This window comes from Magnolia sinica, chromosome 5 (assembly GCF_029962835.1).
Source record: "Magnolia sinica isolate HGM2019 chromosome 5, MsV1, whole genome shotgun sequence".
NCBI classification, from domain to species: domain Eukaryota; kingdom Viridiplantae; phylum Streptophyta; class Magnoliopsida; order Magnoliales; family Magnoliaceae; genus Magnolia; species Magnolia sinica.
This window is the reverse complement of record NC_080577.1, coordinates 6857321-6880031: the sequence shown is the minus strand read 5'-3', so window position 1 is coordinate 6880031 and position 22711 is coordinate 6857321. Positions and strand designations below refer to the sequence as shown.

At 37.8% G+C, this 22711-nt stretch overlaps 1 protein-coding gene and 1 non-coding gene across 5 annotated transcripts; both read left to right on the top strand.

The window, feature by feature from the left end:
* Positions 1 to 1409: 1409 nt before the first annotated feature.
* On the top strand, positions 1410 to 21794 carry LOC131245287 (MLO-like protein 12). 4 transcript variants are annotated; one of them, XM_058244630.1, is made up of 14 exons: positions 1410 to 1746; positions 1839 to 1896; positions 2113 to 2270; positions 2386 to 2502; positions 3544 to 3604; positions 7258 to 7346; positions 7451 to 7525; positions 7610 to 7698; positions 8187 to 8236; positions 8320 to 8360; positions 8853 to 9026; positions 20333 to 20368; positions 20451 to 20664; positions 21084 to 21201. In XM_058244630.1, exons 1-13 carry the CDS (start codon positions 1615 to 1617, stop codon positions 20658 to 20660), a joined length of 1290 nt encoding a protein of 429 aa, XP_058100613.1. In that variant the 5' UTR covers positions 1410 to 1614; the 3' UTR covers positions 20661 to 20664; positions 21084 to 21201. The 4 variants fall into 4 exon arrangements, with proteins under 4 accessions (XP_058100613.1, XP_058100611.1, XP_058100610.1 ...); XM_058244627.1 differs by having other exon boundaries at positions 1416 to 1746; positions 20451 to 20579; positions 21084 to 21794; XM_058244629.1 differs by having other exon boundaries at positions 1676 to 1746; positions 1839 to 1892; positions 20451 to 20579; positions 21084 to 21794.
* Positions 4696 to 4793, top strand: LOC131247745 (U11 spliceosomal RNA). The gene has a single exon (XR_009172016.1). It is a non-coding gene; the product is annotated as a U11 spliceosomal RNA (small nuclear RNA).
* Positions 21795 to 22711: the final 917 nt, after the last annotated feature.

Below are 22711 nucleotides of genomic sequence, written 5' to 3'. Positions count from 1 at the left end.
TCAAGTGTTTTCCTTGGTGTGGCCTACCTGAATAAAAGAACACCCTGATTCCTGTGAACTGAACTAGCATGAGGTGGTGCACCTTATGGTTGAAGTGGATTTCACACGACTTATACAATATCAAGGTAGGCATTCTCTTTTTAGTTGTTTCTCTGAGTGTGGGCCACCTGAAATATGGATCCACTTGATTTTTAGGCTCTACACCTACAAGCAAGTCATGCACCCAATGGTCAATGTAAATTTCACATGGACTTGACCTTGGGGCAACACAGTAGGCCATACCAATGTGCTGGCATTAGTGGTCTCGTTCTGTACTAACTAATGAAAATGACTCGATTAATACAAATGTTTTTACAAAAATATCATATAAACATTTTTCATTGATGAAGCATTTGTAGGCCTCACGCGATATGTGTGACTTCCAAATTAAAAATCTTCAAGTCAGTAGATACTATTAATAATCAGACGCTTCAAATCCAATCATAGTGTTTTTTTTTTTTTTTTTTTTTTTTTTTTAAATGCTTATAGCCCCACCACGTTGAGGCCCACCAAACGGACAGTTTCAACTCATGGCTCAGCCGTTGACAGAGTGCGTTTCAACACTGAGGTCTGAGTTCAAGTGCCCATGGTATGTTAAAAAACAAAAAATCAATACGTCCGGCGCCGCTCCGTGGCTCAATGGTAGACGGGATATCCAAATCCGATTGCATACTAGTACCGAGAACACTTTGTTGGGCCCACCTTGAATTTATGTAGTGTATACACACCGTCCATCTGTTTTTACAGCTCATTTAAGTGCTTGTTCCCTCAATTGAACCATATCAAAGTCTCAAGTGGACCACACCAAAGGAAACAGTGGGAATAATGATTTACACCGTTGAAACTTTTCTAAGGTCCAAACTGATGTTTATTTGTCATCTAACTTGTTCATAAGATCACACTAACATGGATGGAGGGAAAACACAAATATCATCTTGATCCAAAACTTCTGTGGCCCTAAAAATTTTCAACGGTAGATGTTTCAATTCACACTGTTTCCTGTGGTTTGGTCCATTTGAGATTTGGATATGCTTCATTTTTTGGTTCAAGCCAAAAATTATCTGGTAAAAAGGATGGACAGAACGGATAAAATACATAAATCACGGTGTAACATATGGTGTGGGTTTGACGTCGGGATGCACCGTAGGAAACCCGTTCCAATATTTGCCACTCGGGTAAAGGTAAGTTAAATTAAATATAATTGATAGTTAGATTTTAAGACCGTTCGTTGTTTTCTTTCATGTATGGCCTACCGTGATTCTTGACCGGCCTGATTATACTTGTCTTGTACTATGAACACGTGTAAGGTTAGCACGTGTAAAAGTGGGTTGAACCGCATATGTATGTGTGTACGTCATGGTTCTGTAATCGGAACCATTCCATTGCACGGTCTCCGTCCACACGCTACAACGACGTGTTTGACGAAAAAACCTTCGCTGTAGCTCTTTCATTCCAAATAAAAGGCCTGAATACGCAATTCTACTCAAACCTTTTTTTTTTTTGTTTTGTCTTGTTTTGTCATTCTCCTTCAAAAGCCTAGAGCAGGACATCTGCTCATCCATTCATCCAACGACGATGGCCGGTGAATCGACGGCCAATGAGCCAATCACTCTCAAGGAGACCCCAACATGGGCGGTTGCTGTTGTTTGTGCTGTCTTAATCATCATCTCCATCCTCATAGAGCATGCTCTCCACCTCCTTACCATGGTATGTTTGTATATATGTATGCATATGTACATGTTCATGTTCATTTACATGCATACTATGTGTGTATTCTAACATGTTGGTGCACTTTTCAGTTTTTTAGGAGACGAAACAGGAAGTCTCTCAATCAGGCTCTTTACAAGATTAAGGCAGGCAAGAGAGAGAGAGAGAGAGAGAGAGAGAGAGAGAGAGAGAGAGAGAGAGAGAGAGAGAGATTCTTTGGGTGAGAGAGAGAGAGAGATTCTTTGGGTGTGTTTGTTTGCACCAAATTTCATGAAATATCATGATATTTGGTGTAACCAAACATACCATTTTTGTTTCATGATCGTAAATGATTTTTTTTTTTTTCCTTCTTTCTTTTGGATATAGAGCTGATGGTTTTTGGGTTCATATCTCTATCTCTCACAATTGGGGAACAACCGATTTCGAAGATATGTGTCCCGAAGAGTGTAGGTGACCACTTCCTTCCTTGCAAAAATACAACGCTCCCAAGCGATGTTGAGGAGGAATCTACTTGCCAAAAGAAGGTAAGAGTTACACGAAATTGTATTGGTGAAGCAAAATAATAATAATAGAGTTATATTTTATTCATGTTATGCGGTGGGGCTGATGGAATTTTTGTTGTTTGGTTTTGATGGCCAGGATAAGATCTCTCTTCTCTCTACAACTGGTGTCAGTGAACTACACATGCTAATCTTTGGGTTGGCGCTCTTTCATATCCTCTCATGTGTTCTTACTTTGTGTCTTGGGATGGCCAAGGTAAGCTAAATGTTCAACATGGTGAGCTGATTGTGGTTTTGTGTTTGGATATATTTTATAATTAATCGCATGATCCATTCACCCAACACATGGGATACACAGACATATTTCAATCCAAACAGTCTGAATTGTGGGACCCTTTGTCGATGGAGCATGCCAAAAAAGCCACAATGATCATACAATCCTAGCCTTTCAGATGATGATCATCAAATGAATGGTGAAAAAGAAAAGGGCCCGAAGTCCAAATTCATTAGGAAAAAAATCAGATGGTTAGGCTGGTCTTGTCAGTGTCATTTACAAAATAACACTATTTGGATGGCAAATACATATATGTCCATCCAAACAGTCCAAATCATGGGTCCCATTGTCGATGGAACATGGCAAAAAAAAAATCACGCTCAGCACAATCCTAGCCTTTCAGGTGATGATCATCAAATGAATGGTTGAAAAGAAAAGGGTCGGATGTCTAAATTCAATAAGGAAAAATCAGAAGGGTTAAGCTCGCATGACCAGCGTCATTTTCAATATATGGCGCATCCATGGTGGGTCACACGATTTGGATGGTGACTACATATATGTTAGTCCAGATAATTAAATTCATGGGTCCTATTGCCGATGGAGCATGGCAGAAAAGTCACGGCTGATCGTAAAATCCAAGCCTTTCGGATGGTGGTCATCAATTGAATGGCTGAAAAGAAAAGGTCGTATGTCCAAATTCAATAGGCAAAATCAGACGGTTAGGCTCGTTTGATCTGTGTCATTTTCAAGATACATCACATCGATAATGGGTGGCCTGGATGGATGTATATGTATTCCAAGGTGGAATTTTGGCATTTATGGATTTATTTATTTATGTATTTTATTATTTACTGGGTCCGGATCACTTGTCCAAAGCTTGACTTTCAAAGGTGTAGACCGTGGAAGTCAGCACACGAAGAAAAAGGCAATAATAGGAAATTTCCACAGTGGAAAAAAGGTGACATTTTCATTTTTAGGTGGGGTGTCCTTTGAATATTTACCCATATGATGTGGATTCTTCAGATGAAGAGATGGGAATCTTGGGAAGAAGAAACTACTACAGTGGACTATCAATTCTCAAATGGTAAGTAATCTTAGTTACAGTTAATCCCAACCTCTCTTTTCTAAGAAGATCCTAGACTTTCGTAAGCCACACATGTATGTGTGTGGGACCTTTTTGGATACAATCCAATGGTTGATAATGATGCTATCTTCTGTCCAATGGAAAGAAACCCTAGATTGAGAATTAGGAAGAACTTGATACTCTGGCTGTGTGTGATACTTGATAAGTAGGCACTTTGAGATGGTATGCATGATTGGTTTTAACGATCCTATCCTCTGAATCATGGACGTACACTCTTTTAAAAAAAAAAAAAAATTTTAAATAAGACCATTAAATATTTTTCATTCCTAACCATCTAATAAATATCTTAAAATCTAATACTTCCATAAACAAGTGAGGATTTTTTTTTTTTGTTCATGATATATCTAAACCCATGCGGATACTTTGGACGGATTAGTTTGAATTATTTGTACTCCACATAAGCAATTTCTGCGTAATTTCAATGCGTGCATATCATCCATCATCCTCTAGCATTGTATCAAAGTCTTTCTGGATGGATGAGAATTTCATAAAGCGTGCATTTAAAATTGGAATGCCGGTCTTAGTTCATTGATGGAACCTTCTATGTAGACTCAAGACCAATTTTTTTTTTTTTTTTTTAAAGTGATTTGCACATGATATGTATTCAATTAGAGAAAGACTTCAATACTTTGGCAGAGTACGATGGATGATACACAAGCACTTAGATGTTACTTAGAAATTGCATATATGGCATACAATTAACTCAAACTAAACTGTCCAAAGTATATATCATGAACCAAGAATTAAAATTATTTAATTATCTGATTATTGGATTGATATACATTTAATAAGGGCAGTAAAAATGAAAATTATCCAATGGTTCTGTTTCAACTATCCATGAATCAGAATTAGAGGTTAGGATTGTTCAAGCATCTCATTTGGGAATTAGAGACAATGAGTCTCAACATTTAGCAAGTTTAATTTGAGTTACAATATGCCGTATATCAAGCGTCATATGCAGCAGAGTAACAAATAACTCCCCTCTGAAGTTCGATTTTGTCCTCATGCTTGTGGTTGGACGAATGGCAACTAAAAAGGGCTGGGCGGCTAAATATGCCACGCTCGCCCTTGGATGGTGTGTGCTATATGGCTATTAAGACATATGGCCGACATAATATTTTGAGTCCCACATATAAGGCGCGCGGCTCGCTCCGCCCACCCTTCAAAGAAAAAAAATCAAGAAAGAGAAATGGCAATTTTCATGTCTACAAGCCATATATTAAAGAGTCCAAACGAAATGTTCTGCTTCGCACATGTGCACCAGATTCATAGGCTGGCATCATGATGCATATCTCGTACAGTAGAAAGAAGCCTGTCTCGCTACACGGACATTGAATATAGACCGTTGGTTATCATTTTAGGAACAATTCATTCCTTTTTACATGGCACCCTCCAGATAAATGGTCTACTCTTCAACCGATGATCGTCCAATATCTCAGGCACGTGTACCATGTGCCGTGCGTTTGTGTTTAGCACTTGAAGATAGAGCGTCTGTAATTAGCATTTGTTTACGGTAACCACATGTTTGCATGCTTTTGCCCATTTTATTAGCCAGCATATATATTCGCCTGGGGCATGTACTGGGTTCTGGCCCCTGCATCTACTGACATCTGTACATACACAACCACATGAGATGTAAGTTGATGGCGGGCTATTATTAAAGACGGAGTTGCGGATTATATACTCTATGGAGCCATTTTCATATATGCCTGGAGAGTGACAAGTTCTATTATTGTGGTGACGTGGTGAGTTTTGATTAGTGAGCCTGCGCGCTATCATAAATGAGCCCAGGCATTTAAATGTGCTTGGCTGGGGCGCGGATTGGATACTGACAAGGTCAGTAGCCAGATCGCTACTGAAGTGACGTCACCAAGCTCTGTGGACCCCACCATGATGCGTGTGTTGTATCCATACCGTCCAACCATTTTTAGAGATTATTTTATGGCGTTAAAAAGAGAATGCGATAGATATAAAGTTCAAGTGGACCCCACCATGGGAAATAGTGGGGACAGTGACATCCACCGTTCAAAACTTCTTAGGGGCCACAGTAGTTTCAGATGAAGCTGATATTTTTGTTTTCACTTCATCTATCTCTATGTTAACTTATGAATAGGATGGATCTCAAAAATACATCACTGTGAGCCCTATAAATGTTTCAACGGTGGGTGTGACGGCTCCCACGGTTTTCTGTGGTGGGTCCACTTGAAATTTAGATCTATCTTATTCTCTTTGTATCGCCATAAAACGACCTCTAAAATTCGTTGGACGGTATGGATACAACACACGCATCATGGTATGGTCAACAGAGCTTGGTGACGTCACTTCAGTAGCTATTAGGCTACTGACCATGTCAGTATCCAATCCGCGCCCACTTGGCTGATCTCTAACCGCATATAACTCACCAATCAAATCTCACCACACCGCCACTAAGGCTGGTGAGGCCCTCTACTTTCTGTGGTTCCCACATCTTACCACATGGTCCCCATTTCTTAAAAAGAAAGGAAAATGTTCCAACTAATGGAAATTCGTTATGTGTGAATTTTGATGAAAGTGAACACCACTTGATCCTACCACCTCTAAAATGTCAATGAAAAAGGGCTCCACTTCCCTTAAATGTCTAATATATATCCAATGGCTAGATAGCTGATCATCTCGTCCATGACATGGTGAGGCTTTTCGACACTACCATTGTCTTAAAAAATCACATCATCTCCATATTACCCATCCATCTGATATGGTTCATTTCTACTTTCTTAAATCCCATACACCGACCTTATCTTTATAAGAAAGAAAAATTCCATTCACCAAAACATAAGGTGGGTTGTTTAGACACCACTTTCGTTATTAATAATACTTAATATGGTTTCTTAAAAAATTGAATATTGCATCTTTTCTTCTCTTTTTGATTTAGACGTGATGTTACTAACGGAGCCACTTGCCTGCGTGATTTCTGGATTGATAAACCATCAAGCAGTCTGATCCCATCTTGGCTCACTCATATCATCACCATCAATGTGAGGGGCCCTACCGTGGATGGCCACGATAGAGAGAAATAAAAATCGATTGATCATCTGATTTTATTGATCTCAAATGTCTCAAATATAGGGTCGTCTGGACCATAGTAATAAATCTCATTCTAGGCATATTATCAGGAGAATCTCGCAGAAAATCAAAATATTTAGTTTAAATTAATAAGTAAATTTAAAGTTATATTTAGGCAAATTAATTTACTGATCGTGACCAGATGGTGCTGATGAGTAAGGTGGTAGGCCCACTCACGAACGCGGTTTGATCGTTTGACAGGATGCACTCGTGTTGAATAGTGCCATATACGTGAGAGCTTCACCTCACATTCATGTGTATGCTTATGCAGCTTATTACACATGACATCTGAGTTATGACTCACCTCATTGCACACGAGTTAGGCTATATGAATGAGCCGGGCCTAAGTCATGCTACATGAAATTTAGAATAGGGTTGAACTGATCCCTCCGACGTACCCCGGCATGGATGGGCCATGGCTCAAAAATCAAACTGATTATTTATTTATTTCCTTTTCTTTTACTGATGAGATTTGCTTGACACATATTCAGATCCCCGGAGATTCAAGCTCGCCCGCCAAACATCCTTTGGAAGAAGGCATCTGCATTGCTGGAGCAAACGCCCATTGCTTCTATGGCCTGTGCGTACCATCATGACCTAATCATGGTTGATTTCTTTGTTACCCATCAGATCTCCTTGGAATATTTAATCAGTCTACCTTTCATTGTTATGTATTGTTTAAAGGCTTCTTTCCTTCGACTGTTTACTGGATCGGTCTCAAAAGCTGATTATTTTGCTCTTCGACATGGATTTATCACGGTAGGCCCGCAGTTGATCGAAGGCTCTAGTAAATCCATATGTTCTAGTTATGAAAATTTGAATTTCCTCTTGTTCTTCGTTTAGGCTCACTTATCAGAAGGCAGCAAGTTCGATTTCCAAAAGTTTCTTAGGAGAGCTTTGGACAGTGACTTTGAGGTGGTGGTTGGAATCAGGTATCTTTCTATCCAGGAGGCACTTGCACACATCTCTGGTGCAAGCATGTGTATAAAATGAAATTTGATGGAGGGTCATCATCCAATCCAACATATCCAATCCAACATATTAATTTTATATGATGTAGTTCCCACGGATTGGATTGGAAGTGTCATCAATGTACACCATCCATCCAGTTCCGACCGCCTTATCCTAACATCTGATCAATAGTTTGATGGAAGGACAATCTAAGATCACTTAAGTGAAAGATGATCCAGCATTTAAACTGGACCGTCCACAATATGAATGCCACCTTGGAATCACATTGGTCAGATGATCAGGATGGATCATTTGAGAAACAGATGGAAATATTTAAAAGGTGTGATTGGGTGATTTTATTAATGGAGCCAATTAAGGTTGGGATACGCTGGATGGATGATCTGAACCATCCATTCTAAGTGTGAAGCTCAAAACCCATGAATTTGATTCTTGATTTGTGTTTGTGCAGTCCTTGGATCTGGATCTTCACTGTACTTTTCATTTTCTTCAATGCTCACGGTAATGCGGTTTCTAACATAACCTGTTAGAGTTCACTGCAGTTTTTCAATTAAAGCTTATACTCCATTTACCTCTTTATGTAGGATTTTATAGCTATCTGTGGCTGCCCTTCATTCCTTTGATGGTAAGCCCATGGAACTATCTATAACAAATGTGAATATCTACCGCGGACCAGGTTTCAAGCATAGTTTAAAAGCTCGAAAAAACTCGATTCTACTCGCCCGGGCCAACTCGACTGGACCAGATTTCACCGGGATTCAGAAACTCAGAGGAACTCGTACGAGTTTTCAAGAAACAAAACTGAGTTTCTGAGTTGACCTGACCCAACTAGGTTACAAGTGGAGTCTTAGTTTTCTCGTTTTTACACTACGTACGGGTACGGGTAGGGCCTGTTGTAGGCCTGTTTATTAAGGGTTGTGCAATTTAGGCCTAGACCCAGGACCAGGTCTTTTATTAATTGGGTCCACCGATAACAACCGTGCAGGACCAGGCTCGTTGTAGACCATTTATTAAATGAGTCCTGGCTGAGATGCATGATGGTTCGGCCCAGACCGACCCTTTTCGAAGACGTAAAGTAGGGAATGTAAAAGATGAGTTGTTGTATATTGTTTTGCAGATGGTTTTGGCTGTAGGCACCAAACTGCAATTTATCATAACAAAGATGTGTTTGGAGAGTCAAGACGCGTCGGTGGTGGTTAGAGGAACGGTGCTGGTGAAGCCCAATGACAACCTCTTCTGGTTCGGTCGGCCTCATCTACTCCTCCATCTCATCCATCTCATCCTTTTCCAGGTACAACCCTTTTTATTTGATGGGCCCCACATGTGTCGATGACACACACGGGACTCCCTATCCGACGTCTGAAAACTGTACACGTGATGCACGTGTGAAAGATAAGGAGGCTGCTGAGGTGGGACCTACCGTGGAGGGTCCATAAATCATAACTCACACTGATCAGATGGTCCTGGCCATTCAATCATCGCTGTACAATCAGTAACCAAAACACCCCCCCCCCCCCCCAAAAAAAAAAAAAAAAAAGTTGCAATATGAAAAGGTCGACATTCATTGGGAAAAATCCATCTGCTCAAGGGTTATGATCATCCGGTTAAGTGTCTATCGACCATCCACTGCAGGCCCTACCAGATGAACCGTCCAGATCCACGATCGTGTGATATTTTTACGGGAAAAATGATCACATGCGTTAGAATACTATGGCAATTACCGTACATTCGAGCTGTGTTGGGCGCATGACGTGTTTGCAATCCAAACCGTGCAACTGGTGCGCCTCCTCATGATCACGTATATCTCAAGAATCATCCCTATAAGAAAAAAACCCAGGTGGGACGAGCCACAGAAAGCAATTTACAATCACACCTAAAAACCTATATATTCACTTATTCTAGCCCACCTAAATTTTGGAATGGGTTGAGTTTCAGTATCATCCTGGCCGAGTACGCCTAATGAATGGTTTGGATGGCAGGCATCCCCTCACGCTGTCCCCATTGCTCCATTTTGTGTGGCCCACCTGAGTCATGGACCAGGCTAGATTTTGGTCTCTAGGACTAACATTGGGGGACGCATCTGGTGGCACTGACACATCACGGTGTGAACCACACAGCTCGAACGTATTCCTCCTATATCCTACGAGTGAAGGAAGAATGACCGAGTATAAACATTAGGTATTCATCAGATGGTGTACCCGACCATACAAAACAGTTAGATTATGGTCTCACTTTGATCAGAGAGTGGTGCCCGCTGATTGCTTGCCTCCAAGTGCAGAAAATCGTAAGTAGTATTCCGTGAATACAGGGTCGATCCCACAGGGAGATGAATTATGAGAAGGAAAAAATCAAATGCAAAACAAACTAAGTAATAAAAAATAAATAATTTGATTTTGAGATTTTTAAATGGATGTAATTCAACTGAATAAAATAACATACTAGCTTCAAAGTTCCACACATAAGTTAATGTTTCAAAATTATAATGACTTGGATAACACAATTAGAATCTAAGCACTATGGTCAGCCTAATCGGAAAATAAAACAGTTTAAATATTTTATTAAGTGATATAAATTATTAGAAAATCATGGATTTACACTATTGTTATATATTCTCAAGCGTCAATGATTTTAAGAATTCAATATCAATGAGATAATGAAAATCAAAGAAATATAACAGGTTGACAACCTCTCCTATCTAGGAAATCTGATTAATCTAGGGTAAGCATATCCATCAATGTGGATCTCATATGAAGGAAACATATGAATCTCACAAGAGAATAAAAAATAAAATCTAAATAATAGATAACATGCATACACCATTCTTCTCATCATTAAAATAATCAATCATCATAATCTTAAAGAGTTATTAAACCCATGTGCTTCCCTTCTAGCCCAACTTAGAAAAAGATAATTAAAATAAGAAATAAAAAGAAACAAAAAAGGAAAAAAAATGCAAATAGAAAAGATCTTTAAAAAAAAAAGTTTTAGTAAAACTAAACTCTTTAAAAACCCTAAATTTTGCTTTGGGATGCCTTGAATAATGTTTAGGAATGCCCTATGAAGCCCTATTTATAAGTAGGGAACTTCAATTTTCGTACAAAGTTGAAAAACCTTAAAAATCACCTCAAATATACGTATTTTTTCAAAATAAACTTCTCGCTGCACAGTTTGTTTAAAATAGATTTCTTGCTGCGCAATTTTTCAAAATAGGCTTCGGAGCTTCAAAATACACTTTTCAGGACGATTTCAGGCTTCTTCAATTCAAATCTTCGATTCTTTTCATTCCTCACTTTGTTTTCTTGGATCTTTGGCATATGAATTCTTCAATCTTAGTCTCTTAAGATCCACCCCTTGCCTTGGTGATTCTTGAGCATCAAATCCATGCTTTTAGCACCCTTTTTCAATCCAAGCACTTAAATTCACCTTGCAACACATACATGAGTAAAATAAAATATTAAGTATATTCATGTTCATAAAACTAAGATATAAATGGAAAAAATTATGCAATATTTGAGTCTCAACACACCCCCTAACCAGCATTTTGCTAATCTCAAGCAAAATAAGCAAAGAAAAATAAAAATGAAAATAAAAATTAATTCTAGAAACAAAATTAAAATGAAAAAAATTCTAACTACACCACTTTTGTAGGTAATCTCGATTGCATTTAGCATATGTAACAAGCCTTTAAACTCCTAGGTTTCCCCTAGTGGACGAGTTATAGTCTTATGAGGGTTTCTAGAAATGTTGCCCACAAACATTGAAAATATGAAAAATAGTTCAACACTTAGAAATTTATACAATTATGCCTCCATTCATCATATGAATTTCAAAACAAAACAATACTTATCCTAAGTCTGAAGTTAAGTAGAATCTCAATTTTCTAATCCATTACATCCTTAAGTTCAGAGACCTAATTAAAATTTAGAATAGTTATGATCCAATATCTTTAGGTGCTCCGTGACACTAGTCTAACTTTAAGAAATATGTTTGTTCCCTATCCTAACTCCTTTCAATTATCCCAAGAATATGAAATCTCTAGTTATCTCATTTTCTTCATGAAATTTCTTCTTTTATCATCATATCCTCATTATTATATACCACCCTTAGATGAAGATTGCCACCGGGTTTACTTCATAACCTAAGGTATTGTACTTATAATGGTAACAGTAATGGATACTTAGGTATCCTTACTCCAGATTACTGACACGTTTGTTATGGTCATTGCATTCATGCTCTACAATAAAAATTTCTTTTTCCATCATTTTTTCTTCAATATTCTCTCTTTTAAGCATATATCAATGGTACTAGTTCATTTAACCTTGTTTGAATCAAAATTTGTTATTCTAGTTCACATATCATATTGTAGCTACAATAAAAAAAAAATTTCCATCATTTTTTTCTTCAATATTCTCTCTTTTAAGCATATATCAATGATACTAGTTCATTTAACCTTATTTGAATCAAAATTTGTTATTCTAGTTCACATATCATATTCCTCACTTAGTTAGATAGGGTGTATTGTGAATTCAGTACATCAAATTATAACTCACTTTAAACTACTAATTAGATAATTGAACTCAAGTCTATAATTTTCAGCTTTCAGAATTTTGACTACTATCAACCTAGACTAAGTATTAACTTTGCCTTTGGAATTCGCAAAATATCATGTTCACATTCTTATATATAAAAATATTATTTTGAAAATGTTGAAAAAAATTTCACTATCAACCTAAAAAAAATAAAATTAAACCTAACTGAAACCTAAAAATAATAAAAATAATAATAAAATAAACTAAAATCCAAAAAAAAAAAAAACCTTCACATGGATGACTATCCACACCCCCAACCTAAAATCTATATTGTTCCCAATGTGATGATAATGTAATGTAGAGAACAATAAAAATAAAAGAAAGGGTGGATAATACCTACCATGAAAAACTCACCTGCTATGTGACACTAAAAAAATTGAATATGATACAAATCCTACACAAATGATCCGTCAAATTAGGAGCATCAATCTGAATATTCTGGCTCATAAAGAGGGAAGGAGACCTCTCTCAAATGAAAGTTTTCCACATAAGGCTTCAATCTCTGACCATTAACCTTGTACACATTGTCATTACGTGGATTCTTAATTTCAATAGCCCCATGAGTCTAAACATTCTTCACAATGAAGGGGTCTGTCCATCTTGATCTTAACTTTCCTGGAAAGAACTAGAGACGAAAATTGTACAATAAGACCTTTTGCTGAGGTTCAAAATTCTTCCTCGGGATATTTTTGTCATGAAAAGCTTTGGTCCTCTCTTTGTAGATTTTAGAATTTTCATAGGAGTCTCTCCTCAGCTCCTCTAATTCATTCAACTCTAATTTCCTTTGTCCACTTGCTTGGTCCATATCAAAGTTTAATTTTTTTATTGCCTAGTAGACTCTATGTTCCAATTCCACAAGCAAGTGGCAAGCCTTCCCATACACCAACCTGTATGGAGACATTCCAATCGGGGTCTTATAAGCAGTCCTATAAGCCCATAAAGCGTCGGATAGTCTGAGGGACCAATCCTTCCTATCTGGCCTTATAGTTTTCTCTAAAATGTGTTTGATTTCCCGATTAGAAATCTCAGCTTGCCCACTCGTTTGTGGGTGGTATGGAGTACTCACTTTATGCTTGATGCCATATTTCTTCATCAAAACCTCAAATGCCCTATTGCAAAAGTGAGACCCACCATCACTAATGATGACCTTTGGAGTTCCAAATCTAGAAAAATTATTTTCCTTGAGGAATCATATAACCACTTTGTTGTCATTGATCCTACTTGGAACTGCCTCAATCCACTTTGAAACATAGTCCATACCAACTAATGTACAAAGAAATCCAAAAGAAGATGGAAGTGGGCCCATAAAATCAATACCCCAACAATAAAAAATCTCCAATGGTAAAATTGAGGATAAAGGCATCATGTTGTGCCGGGACACTCTTCTCAACCTTTGACATCTATCACAAGCAACACAGAAAGCATGGGTGTCTTTAAACATGATGGGCCAGTAAAAATCACACTGTAGGATTTTTGCAGTGGTTTCTTAACAGAAAAATGGCCACTACATGCTTCCATGTGACAAAAGGAAATAACACTCTGAACTTCATCCTCTAGGACACAACGTCTAAAAATCTGATCAGTCCCATATTTATATAAATACAGGTCATCCCAGAAGAAGTTCCTAACCTCAGTTTCAAAACGCTTCCTATCTTGTGACTTCCAATGATATGGCATTTTTCTTGTTATAAGATAGTTTACTATATCCGCATACCAAGGCAATTTGGAGATCGCAAATAATTATTCATTAGGGAAAGTGTCCTGGATATGCATCTCTTTAGTGGAATCATCTAACACCAATCTATAAAGGTGATCGGCCACTATGTTTTCTACTCCTTTCTTATCTTTTATCTCTAAGTCAAATTCTTGGAGTAGGAGGATCCATATCAAAAGTTTCTGATTTGCATCCTTCTTAGATAGCAAATATTTCAAGGCCGAGTGGTCCATAAAAATGACCACTTTGGATCCCAACAAGTAGGACCTAAACTTATCCAAAGTAAAAACTACTACAAGTAACTCTTTTTCAGTTGTTGAATAGTTCACTTGGGCCGAGTTTAGAGTTCTACTCGCATAGTGAATAACGTAAGGCCGTTTATCTTTCCTTTGGCCCAAAACAGCCCCTATGGCATAATCACTTGCATCGCACATTAGTTCTAAAGGAAATGTCTAATCTGGTGGACGCATGATAGGGACAATGGTAAGGGATGATTTAATTTTATTAAAGGCACTTGCACACTCATCTGTCCACTCAAATGGAACATCCTTTTGAAGAAGATTAGTTAAGGGTCTAGTAATGGCACTAGAGTCCTTGATAAATCTTTTATAAAAACCAGCATGCCCTATAAATGATCTAATATCTCTAATAGTTTGGGGGATAGGTAGATTAGCTATAATGTCGAGTTTTGAGCGATCTACCTCGATCCATTTTTAGAGATAACATGGCATAAAATAATTCCTTTTTCAAACCATGAAATGACATTTCTCTCAATTTAAGACAATGTGTTTCTCTTCACACCTAGACAAGATGAGATAAATTGTTGAGGCATTCCTTAAAACTACTCCCAAATAGATAGAAGTCGTCCATGAAAACCTCAAGAAACTTTCCAACCATATTTGAAAAAATACTTAACATACACCATTGGAAAGTTGCTGGGGCGTTACACAATCTAAATGGCATCCGTTTGAAAGCAAATGTGCCAAATGGACAAGTGAACGTGGTTTTCTCTTAATCTTCCATGGCTATCTCTATTTGGTTATATCCAGAATATCCATCAAGAAAACTATAGAAGGAATGACCTACTACCTTCTCTAAAACTTGATCAATGAATGGTAGAAGGAAATGGTCCTTCTTTGTGACCTGGTTCTATTTTCTATAGTCAATACAAACACATCAACCAATGGTGACACGTGTTGGTATGAGTTTATTATTAGAATTCTGCACAATAGTTATTTCGAATTTCTTTGGGACTACTTGAGTTGGACTCACCCAAACACTATCAGATATTGGGTAGATGATTCCCACATCCAATAATTTGATCACCTCATTTTTTACAACTTCCATCATGTTTGGATTGAGACGCCTTTGAGGTTATCTAGTTGGTTTAGCATCCTCATCAAGGTGGATCCGATGGGTGCATATGGAAGGGCTCATACCCTTGATGTCAGAAATGGTCCAGCCCAAGGCTCCTTTGTGTTCCCTTAGAACTTTCAACAATTTAATCTTTTGATCATTCTCTAAAAATGAAGAGATCACCACATGATAAATTTTATTTTCACCTAAGTATACATACTTAAGCTCATTTGGTAGTGGTTTTAAATTAAGCTTTGGAACATTGGTTGGTGATGGCAGAGGTCGCGAGTCCTCGATAGATAGGATTTGAGTGCGCAGTCTCCATTGGTATATACCAATGTCCTGTGTGGTAGTGCTCTCATTATCATTACAAATTTCAGCAAACACTTTTTCTAAATCAGAATTTTTCTAGTCTCCAATGACTTGAATCAATTCCTCAGTCAGACTAGGTTCCAATTCCTCTTCTTCTATCAAGCAGTCCATGAAATTCAGCTCATGGATCTCATTATTATCAATGGGCTGCTTACATAGATTGAAAATATTTAGCTCTAGAGTCATGTTACCAAAAAACAAGTTCATCATTCCATTCCTGCAATTTATGATTGCATTTGAAATTGCTAGGAATGGGCGGCCTAAAATGATGGGAACTTGAGCGCTAACATTTACACATGGTTCAGTGTCTAGTATAGTAAAATCCATGGGGAAGTAGAATTTCTTCACTTGGAGTAGCACGTCCTCTAAAATTCTCCTTGGTACTTTGATAGAGCGGTCAGCGAGTTGGAGTGTAATCGTAGTTGGTTTAAGCTCACCTAACCCCATTTGTTTGTAAAGTGAATAAGGTACTAGTTGACGCTTGCACCCAAATCTAGCAAAGCTTGCTCAATTTGAAAATTCCTAATAATATAAGGAATAGTGGGACTTCCCGGGTCTTTGTATTTGGGTACAACCCTTTGTTAAATGATAACGCTCACTTTCTCAGTAAGGAATGCCTTTTTGTCCACATTTAATTTCCTCTTTACAGTACACAAGTCCTTGAGATACTTAGCATATGATGGAATTTGTCTAATGACATCAAGCAAAGGAATATTGACGATAACCTTTTGGAGTACATCCAACACCTCTTGATATTTTATGGGGTTAGTTGGATTCCGAAGTCTAGATGGGAACAGAACTGGAGGCTCATATGACTTAGTCGCTTTATCCTTTTACTGTTGCGGATCTTGAACCATAGCCGGTTCATCATTTTCTTGAGACAGTGGCTCATCCTCTGGTATTTCTGCCGTTTGCATTATCTTGTTATCGACATGTTTTCCACTTCTCAAGGTAATGATGGCCTTAGCTTGTTCATGATGTGGCTTACTTGGATTTGAGTCTCCAATGAAATGGGTATTTCTAGGGTTTGACACAGGTTGAGAAGGAAGGATGGCCTTTTCCTTAGCATTTAGTTAAGTCTCAATCCTAGTCACAGCTGTCTTTCTGATTTGATTGAATTAGAGACTGATTCATTTGAGCTTGAAAGTTCATAAATGCGGTCGATGTATCCTCCACAGATGATCTCTTTAGTGGGGGCATATAGGGTGCATTGTTAAGTGCCCCAAAGAAGTTTTGTGGAGGCATTTGAGGTGTATTGGGCGCATTAATTTATAGTTCATTCCTCCAACTAAGATTAGGATAGTTACGCCATTTTGGATTATACGTGTTTCTCATTCGTTGCATAACTAACATTTGGTAGTTATTTATAGCATTTGCTTAATCATGCTCATGCGTGATATTTTGTACAATTAAGATTATTGGACAATCCTTTGTGTCATGGTCTGTACCATCACAAATGCTACAAAAATTACCTAAGGAAGTGTTCGCTTTAACCATATCAACCTTCCTTATTTCCAAGGCTTTGACCTTTCTAGCTAATACAGCGAATTTTGCATTAAGGTCATCTTCCTCTCTTAGGACATACATCCCCGCTTTCTCTCTAGGAATGGGTTTAGTTTGGTCTGATTTAGCAGAGACATCCCATGTCTGCGTATTCTCTCCTAACATATCTAGAAAATCCCAAGCCTCATTATGATTTTTGTCAAGAAAGGTTCCACCATACATCATCGCTATGAACTGACAGGTATCCATGGTGAGCCCCTTTTGAAAAGCATCAATCACGTGCCATGGTTCATAACCATGATGTGGACAAGTAATTAGAATGTCTTTGAAGCGCTCCTAAGCTTGAAAAAATAGTTCATTCCCCTTTTAGGAGAATGACATGATTTCTTGTTTTAGTGCATTTGTTTTGTGTTTGGGAAAGAACTTTTTCAAAAACTCTCTACTTAAGGCTTGTCATGAAGTGATGATATTAGGTCTTAGAGAGTTGAGCCATGCTTTGGCCCGATCCTTTAGAGAAAATGAGAATAACCTAAGCTTAAGTACATCCTTATTGCCATTATTTACTTGTAACGTTGCAATTACTCCCTCAAAGTCCTTGAGGTGCAAGTAAGGGTTTTTAGAATCCAAGCCATGAAATTTAGGAATTAATTGAATCACACCTGGTTTAAAATCAATGTTCCCTGTGTGAGCAGGGAACACTATGTAAGATGGTAAAGTTGATCTCTTAAGGTGTAAATGTTCACGTAAAGTCCGTGGTTGGTTTAACACATTCCTATGAACTTCATTTTCATCCTCAAGAGGAGGATTAGATTGATTTTCTCTGTTTTGATTTATAGTTGGATCTGGCAGATTTGGATTTGAATTATTAACTAGGTCTGCCATGGAATCCAAGTGATGTTGAGTGCCTCTTCTAAGTGAATGATCAAGGCCTGGAACTACTCCGCCTTCGGAGGAGAGTCAATTGTTTTGATCCCTACTCCAACGGGACATAAACCATCCACACCACACAACAAATACCACTAATTCAAATAACAAGTATGATACTTAAAATAAGAATAAAAACTTAACTAACAACCCAGGCGGTAGGGCCGACCATGAGGGTTCAATCCACAAAGCAAAATAAATGAACAACCCAGGCAGTAGAGCCGACCATGAGGATTCAGTCTACAAAGCAAAAATAAATCAACAATCCAGGCGGCAGGGCCAACCATGAGCGTTCAGTCCACAAAACAAAAATAAATCAACAACCCAGGCGGCAGGGCCGACCATGAGGGTTCAGTTCACAAAAATGATAATAATAATAAATAAATCAACAAAATAGAACTAATGCAGAATTTAAACTATGCTAATCTGGAAAATAGATTCAGCGAATGATCTTTGTAATCAAACAGCAACTGTAGGACAACCATAGCACTTGGGTGATAAAATCCCAAGCAGGGCAACCTTATGTCATAGTTAGTGCTTGAAAGACCCAACTAAATTTACTTTCAAAGAAAAAAAAAAGAAAAAAAAAATCTACAAAAAATTTGGAAGGTTTAGAAGAAAACTTACCTTAGCTATCTTGCATATATGTGATCTATCTCAGTCTCTCCTCGGCAACGGCGCCAAAAACTTGATTGCTTGCCTCCAAGTACAAAGGTTCATAAGTAGTATCCCGTGAATACAGGGTCGATCCCACAGGGAGATGAATTGTAAGAAGGAAAAAATCAAAGGCAAAACAAACTAAGTAATGAAAACTTGATTTTGGGATTTTTGAATGGATGTAATTCAACTGAATAAAATAACACCCAAGCTTCAAAGTTCCACACATAGGTTAATGTTCCAAAATCATGATGACTTGGATAACACAACTAGGATTTGAGCACTATGGTCAACCTAATCGAAAAATAAAACAGTTTAAATATTTTAATAAGTGATATAAAATATTAGAAAATTATGGATTTGCACCATTGATATATATTATCAAGCGTCAGTGATTTTAAGAATTCAATATCAATAAGATAATGAAAATCAAAGAAATATAACAAGTTGAGAACCTCTCCTATCTAGGAAATCTGATTAATCTATGGTAAACCTATCCATCAATGTGGATCTCATATGATGGAAACATATGGATCTTACAAGAGGATTAAAAAAAAACATAAATAATAGATAACATGCATACATCATTCTTCTCATCATTAAAACAATCAATCATTATAATCTTAAAGAATTATTAAACCCATGTGCCTCTCTTCTAACTTGGGGTAGAAGGAACTTAGAAAAACATAATTAAAATAAGAAATAAAAAGCAACAAGAAAGGAAAAAAATGCAAATAGAAAAGATCTAAAATTTAAAAAAAAATTAAAAAAAACTTATGAAGTTTTAATAAAACTAAAAACTTTTTAAAAATCTTAAATTTTATTTTGGGATGCCTTGAATAATATTTAGGAATGCCTTATGAAGCCCTATTTATAAGTAAGGAACTTCAGTTTTTTTACAAAGTTGAAAAACCTTAGAAACCGCCTCAAATATACGTATTTTTTTAAAATAGACTTCTCGCTGCACAGTTTGTTTAAAATAGACTTTCTGCTGCGCAGTTTTTCAAAATAGACTTCAGAGCTTCAGAATACACTTTTCAGGACGATTTCAAGATTCTTCACTTTAAATCTTCGATTCTTTTCATTACTCACTTGGTTTTCTTGGATCTTTAGCATGTGAATTCTTAAATCTTGATCTCCTAAAATTCATCCCTTGCCTTGGTGATTCTTGAGCATCAAATTCATGCTTTTAGCACCCTTTTTCAATCCAAGCACTTAAATTCACCTTGCAACACATACATGAGTAAAATAGAATATTAAGCGGATTCATATTCATAAACTAAGATATAAATGGAAAAAATTATGCAATATTTGAGTCTCAATACCCACTCGCATATATAAAGTGGTTGGCCCCACTCTCTACTCACAATTAGATAGCTCGACGAGGATTGTAGACCTCTCAATTGGTGTATATATGGCATTCCTCATGCACGGTTCCATGGTACAGTATTTCTCATACACGAGACTTTTTGGGCATTGCAGAACTCCTTTCAACTAGCATTCTTCACGTGGACATGGGTATGTATGTATATATGAACCTGGTGTTCTGGACTATGGTCTTGCGTGAGATATATATATGGCTAACATGTTTTCAACGCAGTACAAGTTCGGACTGAGATCTTGCTTCCATCACCAAAGAGAGGACATCATCATCAAGATCTCAGTGGGCGTGTTAGTCCAGCTTCTTATTGGATATGTAATCCTACCCCTTTATGGGTTAGTCACACAGGTAATGGCAGTCTGGCACACGTGTATCAGATCCAGGCTGCTCATCAGGTGGGCCTTACTGTATTGTTCCTTGGCTCCATAGTCAGGTACGGCCAATGATGATTTCCTGTAACCCCTAACTTGGCCCTATAAAAAACTGCCATGTGCACTTGTTTGATCCTTCTCCTCAAAAATCCAAAATTTCAATGTGAAATGATAATCTAGCTTATTTATTGTGCATTCATATCTGACAAGCGTACACTACATTTTTTTTACTGAGCCATGTCATGGAGTTGCTGGCATTTTATATCTAATGGGTCCCGTCAACAGCCGTACTTCAAATACCGACCAGGCTGTATTTGATGTAAACATATATATGGTTCCCCTGATGATCAGGCCCGCGCAATTCTTGAGTTAGGGCACGTTATTTGGATCTTGTACAAAATACGGCCTAATGGCTCATGTGGGAAGAGGAGTATTTTTGCATTTCCTAATGCCCTAATCTTCGCTCTCTTTCTTTCATCAGATGGGCTCATCTATGAAGAAGGTGGTATTCAGCGAGCAGATCACCAAGGGTCTAAAGAACTGGCACAGCTTGGCAAAGCGGAGCATAACACCGAACAGGTCGAGTTCTACTTGTCCTTCACCGGAGCCTTCTCCTTCTCACAAAGCCAGAACATCACTTTCAAAAACACAAGAGCTCGTAATGACGGAACACATACAACATTCAACTCCATCACCAAACGTTGTATCTGTATCCGTCGAAATAACAGAAGAGGCTGTGACAGAGCCGAACACTAACACCAAAGGAAACTATAATGGGGAGATCTCTTTTGCGTGGCGAAGTTGACCAATGTAGAGAATTTTTGGGCTGCTATTTTGGCCATTGGCGAAAATGTCTTGAGCTCCAATAGGAGAGCACACGGACATGTGAACTTCAATTGGAAATGGGAGTTTAGGGGTGAGATTTACACCTACAATCGTAGATTACAATGCCTTGCCTTTTTAATCTTCAACCGCACTTTGGTGCATGATTACCCATATTTGGTGTTCTATGGATGGTCCAAGGAATGGTTTGAAAGAAAATGTGAAGAGGAAGAAGATTTGGAGGCGAAAAGAGGATGAGTTTGTATGTATAAAAGGTGCACAGATTACATATTGATATTTGTATAAAACAGAAGATGATACATAGAGAAGTGGTTTTCCAGATTTGTCAATGCACTTCTAGTCATTTGCACCCCTACCCATGTTGGATTTTTCTCTGAATGATTTAAAAATCAATAGTACCTCTTACTTAACTGATGGTTTTTATGGAAAATCTTAAGAACTTCTGAGTCAAAAGAAGATTATGAACCGACCCAGTAAAGATGTGAAGTACTGTTCTTAGAGTTCTCCTTTCATATCATAATTCTAAAACTCGATGACTCAATTCAAAACTTGCCGAGTCAACTCAATTCCCAATAAATTAAGCCAAGAGTCTCTACCAAACCCATTGGCAGGCTTGATTCAGTTCAGACTCAGCATCACTGCCGATTTGACTCATTTACTTGGTCAACTCAACACGACTCGAACAGAGTCACTACCCTAAAACATAGGAAACTGCATGTACCAGTAGGCCAATGTTGCATTGGTGCTTAGACTTGCCTACTTCTATAAACATATTACTCCAACTACCTATTATTACAAATTTCTTATTTATATTTTACTTATCACATATCAAATCAAGTTTTTTTAAAAATAAAAATAAAAAATTTACACACGCACACACACCCCACACACTCACGCTAGTGGAATTTCACCACCTATGGGTACTCGAACCCTTGACGGGGAGTTGAACTCCTGAGAATCTACCACCCGAGCAAGAGCAAGGACCCAAGTTAAATCCAATCTTTGAGACAATCTAAGCCGACTGGATATCAAGTCCATTCAAGTTTTCAAAATTTTAAACTATGTTTCAGCCGTGGTTAAGGATGACAATGAGCTGGATGACTGATCCAGCCCAATGTACGTACCCAACCTAGCTTTGGACAACGCTTAGACCAATATTGGCTCGTGGACTGGGACATGCGTAGCCTGATCAATTTTCCAGCTAGGCTTATGCTCGACTCATTAGCCTGACGAGGGAAGGACGTGAGGTTGAGCACCATCTTCCTG

Bases quoted from the DNA above. Each gene is read 5' to 3' on its own strand.
- LOC131245287 (XM_058244627.1), top strand. From the start codon at position 1,615: ATGGCCGGTGAATCGACGGCCAATGAGCCAATCACTCTCAAGGAGACC. The intron at 1,897-2,112 runs GCAAGAGAGAGA...TTTTGGATATAG, and splicing joins TCTTTACAAGATTAAGGCAG to AGCTGATGGTTTTTGGGTTC. The intron at 2,271-2,385 runs GTAAGAGTTACA...TTTGATGGCCAG, and splicing joins AATCTACTTGCCAAAAGAAG to GATAAGATCTCTCTTCTCTC.